Source organism: Otolemur garnettii, unplaced genomic scaffold (assembly GCF_000181295.1).
Source record: "Otolemur garnettii isolate 467f Iridium unplaced genomic scaffold, OtoGar3 scaffold00073, whole genome shotgun sequence".
Taxonomy (NCBI): Eukaryota; Metazoa; Chordata; class Mammalia; order Primates; family Galagidae; genus Otolemur; species Otolemur garnettii.
The window spans coordinates 1581392-1589285 of NW_003852468.1; the positions used below are offsets into that span (position 1 = coordinate 1581392).

At 42.2% G+C, this 7894-nt stretch overlaps 1 protein-coding gene across 1 annotated transcript; it reads right to left on the minus strand.

Moving 5' to 3' along the window:
- Positions 1–4267: 4267 nt before the first annotated feature.
- LOC111726613 (protein transport protein Sec61 subunit gamma-like) lies at positions 4268–4634 on the minus strand. Its single transcript, XM_023515510.1, has one exon. It carries the CDS (start codon positions 4627–4629, stop codon positions 4423–4425), a length of 207 nt encoding a protein of 68 aa, XP_023371278.1. The 5' UTR covers positions 4630–4634; the 3' UTR covers positions 4268–4422.
- Between the last annotated feature and the right edge of the window lie 3260 nt (positions 4635–7894).

Below are 7894 nucleotides of genomic sequence, written 5' to 3' on the forward strand. Positions count from 1 at the left end.
ATAAAATGTGGCAAGTGACTATTTGATGGTGTTTTATAAGTGACAAAACAGATGCTCCCTCTTCTGGGTCCCCTTGGCTGGTCACTGCGGTTCCAGGGAAGCAAGCAGGCATCCCGTCCCTGGCCTGGAACTCTTCTATTCATGTGAAACACGAATCCCATGCTGAAATGATTTTCAGGTTACAAGTGATTTTTCATGTACGTTCTCTTTAATTTGCATTTCTCTGCCAAATTCACACATCAGCAATCCCAGAACTCCGATGAAAGCCTTAGGTAGGACCTTCTGGAAGATTAGGTCTGGGCAGATCCTAAGAACTAAGTGCGAGAGCAGAAACTACCATGTCACTCCACCTTCAGCTGCAGACAGGTAGATTATTTACTTTGTGGATTGATGTGACACAATTTTTAATCCCATGTTGGCCATGCTCTGCCACTTCCCCCCACTGTCTGTGGGGTGTGCTCAGGCGCTGTAAACTCAGGAAAGTAATGTAAAACCAGCAGAGTAAATCCAGTTCTCATACCTCTCACCCAGCCCCAGCCTTCTTCTCTCTTTTTTACTTTATTTCAGCCTTAGACAACCAGAAGCAAACACATTCTCAATAATAATATCTCCACAAGAGCCCCATTTTGGAAACAATAGAAAGACTCCCCAGATTGGAAGCTGAGAAGTGAGAAGCAGGGCTGTAATCCAGGCCTGGCAATGGTTAACTGTGGGCCCTCGGGCGAGTTAAGTCCGTCCTCTGGGCTTGGGTTCCTTTTCTGTAAAATGAAAAGAAGAATGCAGGGCTGGCTCTGCGCCAAGCACCTTCAGTTATGTCACGTTACTCAATCTAAAAGAAACCTACAGATAGGAATATTCTTCTGTATCATGCAACTCAGAAAATGGAGGAGCAGAAGAGCCAAGTGGCCAAAGGCCACACAGGGGCAAAACAGAGTGGAGATTTAAGCTTCAGACCACCTGCTTCCAAATGTTACACCTGTCCAATTTATCCAATACAGTCTACAGTGCTCTTTCCTAGTCTAATAGGAAATGAATTTTGTTCTCTGGGTACCACTAATCAGATTTAGTTGGCTTAGACTATTTGAAGGAGCCTCCCCTCCAGGCCTTGGGGTCTTACTCTTATGAAGGCAGAAACCCTGAAAAGATTCAATACATCTATCAATTAGTCAGCTATTACATTTGCTGATACCCTGATATTATATTAATACGAGGTAGTTTTGTTGCCATCAATGGAAATGTAACACTTGCCTTCATCTTTAATGCTTCTTCCAATAAGAAAAGAATTTTTTTAATAGGGAAAGCCCCTTCCCTTTCCATCCTTGGAAGTTTAATATTTACATAATTGACTTTAACTTTAGTTATTTAATATTGTTTATTAATAATCAAAGATATTTCCCAAGCATATATTTAAAAGATTCTACCAGCGGTTCTCAACCTTTCACAGGGGTCGCCTAATATCAGATATTTACGTTACGATTCATAACAGTAACAAAAATTACAGTTATGAAGTAGCAATGAAAATAATTTTATGGTTGGGGGTCACCACCACATGAGGAACTGTATTAAAGGGTTGCGGCATTAGGAAGGTTGAGAACCACTGTTACAGAATCAGGGCAGAGGACAAAGACTACTCGGTTCCTGAGAAGGCTGAGCATGAGCACAGGACGCAGAGCTACTGGCCACTCGGCCGTGCAGTGTGTCATTCTCCCTCTTGTTTTCTGCAGTTGGGCTCACATAAAAAGTAAACTAACTCGAGTGCATGATGTTTGGAAGAGGCAAGTACATTGGTGACACCCCACTCCATGGAGGATGGACAGGAATCCTAGTGTTACCTGTTTGTTGTCAAACAGGTACGTGGTGAGTTTACTTCCTTCCCTTGTAGTGATACTCTCCAAAGATAATGGTTGGTTTTTTGTTGTTGCATCCATAGGCTGGCCCAGTGCCTCTCGCATAGTAAGTGCCCAATAGATACATGTTACGTAAATGAACAGGACAAGGTGAACCAATAGGAATGATGATTAGGAGAACCTGGAGCAAATGTCCATTGGCAACTGAAATCTGCCTCCATCATGTGTGTCAGCACCCCAAGAGCAGGGACCTTGTTTGACTTCTCTTTGCATTCCCTGAGGATCTGGCTTAATAGAAAAGGGGAAGGGAGAGGGCTGCATTGTCCTCTTTCTGCTGCTTCCATAGTACTAAAAGTCATTCACATTAGTACTTTAGAGAAAATGACTCCCTAAAAATTAACCTGGTTTTGTTCTTAACAGACTCTCAGAGGGCTGAGTCCAAAATGCCCCAACTCTCACTGCTCAGTTGTTAGTTCCCCCACCCGACCCGTTCTCATACGGACTCTCTTCCTGGCTACGTGAGACCTCAGATGAATTCCAGCACCTTCCCCTCCTGGACTCAGAACTGCATCCCTCTTCATCTCCAAAGGACAACCGCTTCTTCCAAAGGTTGGGGGCTGGGTGGCATTTCTACAGCACCCAAGAATCCTCTCTCTGCCCCTTCCTCCTAAAGACAGCCATGCCCAGTGACCCCAAGGTGATCCCCCATCTCACCCTGTGACACCACAACTGACAACTTCTTCTGTTAGAGAGGAGGAAAACACGCTGCTCAGGTCTTCAGTGGACATCTCCTGTGGTGAAGAGGACACCCTGCCATGTAAGAAGCCGGGGAGTGGCACAGCGGGGAATTCATAATGCTTCATTGATTTCTGCTTGTGGGGTCAATTTGGAGATCGACTCAAAGTTGACATAAACAGGAATAAAGTAGTGACTTTGATGGGGAGTGAGTGAGGCCAGTTTACAGTCTGGAGGGAGTAGTGTCCTACAGAGATGAGTAAGACAGACAGGAAATATTCTTGAATTGAGCAAAAATGTGGGAAACATTTGGATGAGAAAACAGAAACAAAGTAAAGAAATGCAGGCAGCTTTAAAGTCCACATCAAAGGTTTTGAAATATAGCAATAACCAGCGTCATCCACTCAGCACTCTTCTCAGCTCTTTGATCTATTACTCTATTTAATCTCAGCAACAAGTCTGGGAGGTAGGTATTAGTATTATCCCCATTTTACAGATTAGGAAAGCAAGGCAACAACTAAGTGGTAAAGAGAGTTGGAATTCGAAGCGTAAGCTCCAGTCTCTACTAATGTTTATTCAGCACTATATGTGACAGTATGCTTTTATCTGACCTTGGAGGCCTACAGATCTATGTGTAAGAAAAAAAAAAAAGCATGTCTTTTGTACCCCTTCAACATGGAAATTATTTACTCTGCGAATTAATGGGACACCATGTTTAATCCCATGTATTTTATATACATTCTTTCCATAAAATACATGTATCTATACGCTGTCACTAAGTGCATATATGCTGTAGTTATTTACAGACTGAACTACAACTGTACCACCTGTCTTCGAGGTTATAAAATCACGCCGCAGTCCCACCTCTACTTTTTAACATGGTTTCCGTTAGCTATTCCTGAGAGTAAATGAGCAGTCCTTGCATTTTGCAGATGGTGAAAGTGGTTTAGAGGAGGTCAATGGCTTAAACAAGGTCACAGATCAAGTTAGCGAGCAACATTTGGCTTAAATTGGAATCAATAACTTCTGTCTGTCCAGCCTGGTCCTTAGAGGGTCTGGCTGTCCTGGGGCCTGGGCCACATTCCAAATTGGGTCATCTGGTGCATGCTGCCTATCTGAAATTCCCCTTGTGGTTTTGCTCACATCTGGTGTTTTTCACTTCTCTTTCTAAACACGTGCTTTGATCCTATTGCTGTTACAGCAGAAAGATGTCCATGGTTCCAAGGAGCATAGCTCATTTAGTGAGAGGTGAAAGACACTCCTCTCTCAACAAGACTTCTAAAAATAAACAGTATCACAGCTTCCCTATGGCATGCTTGCAGCACTTTCCAGAAATCCCCAAGTTTAGTACTGTCTCCATTCTCTCTCTCTACAGCCCCAAACCTCAAATGTGTCTGGACTCTTAACCTCCCGGCTCCCTTGGAACGCCTGCAGGTTTGAAGTCTCCCCTGTGTTGCTTTTCCTTTTGGCCATTCTCAGAGCAGACTGCAATTGGTGACAATGGTTCTGTGCCTTACGTAAGAGTCCTGTGGGCAAGTTTCTCCAGTTCACACATACTGGGCTGGCCTGACAGCTACCTGTATCTACTGCCATGAAACCTTATCTACAACTAGCTTCCCTGATTTTTTTTTAAGCAAACTGTTATTCAGTCTGTTCCTTACCTCATCTTACTAAGTCTGTTTCTTTTTTTTTTAACTTTGAAATTATTTTAATTTAGAAATAAGAAACATCTTGGAAGAAAAAAATGACAAAATATATAGGCAAATTTTTATTCCATGAACTTCTCAAATCCTCAGTTTTTCACCAGTCTCTAAAATGAAAAACACTCTTGAAAACGTATTCAGGCACTAACAATAATGTTATTAATAGGGATATGGATCAGTTTCACAAAGAAGCCAACGAATCCCATCATAGCAAATCCTATCACTGTTGCCATGGCAATCTTTTGAAGTTCTTTTCTATCAGGTTTGGGGCATCTTTGAACCAGCCAAATAGAGTCCTTTACAAACTGCCAATTTGGCTTAACCAACTGCATTACCTGATTCATGATTGCCTGCCAAGCTGCCACCTAACATGCCTATGTCTGTTTCATAATAATGAAATTATTTTTCCTTCACATTAAAAATTTTAGGTAAAGAGAAAGTGAGAGCGGTGGCTCATGCCTGTAATCTCAGCACTCTGGGAGGCCGAGGTGGGTGGATTGCTTGAGCTTGGGAGCTGAGCAAGAGTGAGACTCTGTCTCTACTAAAAATAGAAATACTGAGTGTGGTGGTGCAGGCACCTGTAGTTCCAGCTACTTGGGATGTTGAGGCAAGAGGATCTCTTGAGCCCAAGAGTTTGAGATTGCTGTGAGCTGTGATGCCACAGCATTTTACCCACCGTGACAGAGTGAGACTCTGTCCAAAAAAAAAAAAAAGAGAGAGAGAATAAAAAAATCCACAATCTCAATACTTCACTATAGCCATTATTGTTTTAGCTTGTTTTCTTCCAGTTTTATTTTCCTGTGTTATGTCTATCTTTTTGCTCATTTTTTCACATTGAAGCATAAATTACGTGCAATTTTTATGCCCTGTTCATTTCACTATTTAATATTATAAATGTTTCTCTTGTTGCTACATAATCTTTTAGCTATAAATTTGGAATGAAAGAAGACGTAGGTTTTGACAAGGTGAGAGGGAAAGGGAATCGCTGATCTCTCATAAAGCAATGAACTGTGAATGTTGTCTGTGGGGACCCAGTTCTTCCCCAAGTTAGTGGCTGGGAATGAGGACAGAGAGCACATAACTGAGTATGAAGAGGCAAGATAACCCAATTTTTTTGGAGACCAAAGTTTAATGTGAAATTACAAAAGGTTAAATCAGGATGCAAAACAATTAACCTTCCCTGCCGGGAAAAGGCTACATGTTTTGGTAACGTCTGCCCTAACAGTCCTCTGGAGAGAGCAGTTTATCACAGATATGGCCAGAAGGAGGGATGTTTGGGGAACACTCCTCCTGGGGAAAGAACATCTTCCCATGAGCTGTGGAAAATGATAAGTAATTTACGTTACCCCCACCCATTCAGAGAAGAAATGGGGAGGCAGGACGTTCTTCCTGTCCGAGGGAGGGATTTGGCTTCCTGGCTGTTTTCTGCTCTGTCTTGGTCCGTCTTTCCTTTTCAGTTGCCCCATCAGGCCCTACCCCACACTAAGTATTAGTAGTCAAAATAAGTTAAGTTGTTTGGAATCAACTTTCATCCAATCAAACTTTCTTCTTTTTTTTTTGGTGAGACTGAGTTTCACTCTGTCACCCTGGAGAGAGTGCCTGCTGTGGTGTCATAGCTCAGCAACCACAAGTTCTTGGGCTTAAGGGATCCTCTTGCCTCAGCCTCCTGAGGAGCTGAGACTACAGGGCTGCCATAATACCAGCTAGTTTTTCTATTTATATGAGAGATAGGGTCTCACCCTTGCTCAGTCTGACTTGAAACTCCTGAGCTCAAGCAATCCACCCACTTCAGACTCCCAGAGTGCTGGGATTACAGGCATGAGCCACCATGCCAAACTTTCAACCTTTCTGTGCTGATCCCCCAAACCCAAGACTGCCAGCCTCTCCCTCACTGCACAGAGGCTGAAGCCAGCGGCTTCCACGTGCCCTGCTTAGCAGCCGTGGTGAAGCTCACAGATGAATAGAAGGGCAGAGGCTTTTGCGACCTCCTTCCTCCTTTACTTCTTTGGCCGCTGTTCTCCTATTCTAGGGAGACCAACTGACCTATCATATGAATTGGGCACTTGCGTGCTCATAACGCTGGAAGATTGGGATGGCTATTCTCAAATTACAGATGGGGAAACAGAAGCCCAGGAATTTGTCTATGTAATAATAGATAAAATTATAAAGAGGAAAGAGAACTGAGAAAAGCACAAAGCAAAATCATCCATCATCCACCATCCCAAAAGACTCACTGTTAACTTTTATTTTTTTACTTTTTTTATTATTTTTTAATTTTTTTTATTAAATCATAACGGTGTACATTAATACTATCATGGGGTACAGTGTACTGTTTCTCTATATAATTTGAAGTACTTTCATCCAACTGGTTAACATAGCCTTCATGTCTTTTTCTTAGTTATTGTGTTAAGACATTTATATTCTACATTTAGAGAGATTCACATGTACCCTTCTAGGATGAACCATAGGCGTGATCCCACCAATCACCCTCCCCCCACTCACCCTCCCCTCTTTCCTCCCCTCCCTCTCCCCTCTCCCCATGTTCCTGGGCTAAAATTGGGTTATAGCTTTCCTATGAAAGCTATAAATTAGGTTCATAGGGCTGAGTACATTGGATACTTTTTCTTCCATTCTTGGTATACTTTGCTAAGAAGAATATTTTCCAGCTCCATCCATGTAAACATGAAGGAGGTAAAGTCTCCATCTTTCTTAATGGCTGTATAGTATTCCATGGTGTACATATACCACAATTTATTGATCCATTTGTGGATTGATGGGCTCTTGGGTTTCTTCCATGACCTAGCAACTATGAATTGGGCTGCACTGAACATTCTGATACAAATATCTTTATTGCAGTGTGATTTTTGGTCTTCTGGATATATACCTAATAGAGGAATTATAGGATCAAATGGCAGGTCTATTTTTAATTCTTTAAGTGTTCTCCAGATGTCTTTCCAAAAGGAACGTATTAGTTTGCATTCCCTCCAGCAGTGTAGATGTGTTCCCTTTTCTCCACTGGTAACTTTTAAAATCCATTTCCTTTCATCCTTTCTATGTGTATATTTGTTTAAAAGGACAACCCATAATACATATGAGTTTGTGTGGCTTTACAGAATTGGTATTGCATTATTTCTAGGCGTCTGTTAGAGTGGTTTCAACAACAGAAATTTATTGTCCCATAGTTATGGGGCCTGAAGTCCGAGATCAAGGTGTTGGCAGTTTGTTCCTTGTGTGGGCGGGGAGGGGGTGTCTGTTCCAGGCCTCTCTCCTGGTTTCTGGGGTTTATGGAATCTTTGGCTTTCCTTGGCTTCTGCTGCTTCACCCCCATCTCTGCTTTCCTCTTCATGTGGTGTCATCCCTGTGTGTCTGTCTCTCCACATGCCATTCTTTTTATAAGGACAATAGTCATGTTGGATTAGGGCCCAGCCTACTCCATTATAACCTCATGTTAGCTTGATTAATTATATCTACAATGATCCTGTTTTCAAATAATGTCACATTCTGAGATACTGGGGGGACATATGAATTTGGGGGAGCACAATTCAATTGCTAACAATTATTTGTACAGTATTACATCTTACCCTCCTCCCCCACTTAGCATTCTACTGT

Coding starts and splice junctions, on each gene's coding strand:
- LOC111726613 (XM_023515510.1), bottom strand. CDS start 4,629: ATGAATCAGGTAATGCAGTTGGTTAAGCCAAATTGGCAGTTTGTAAAG.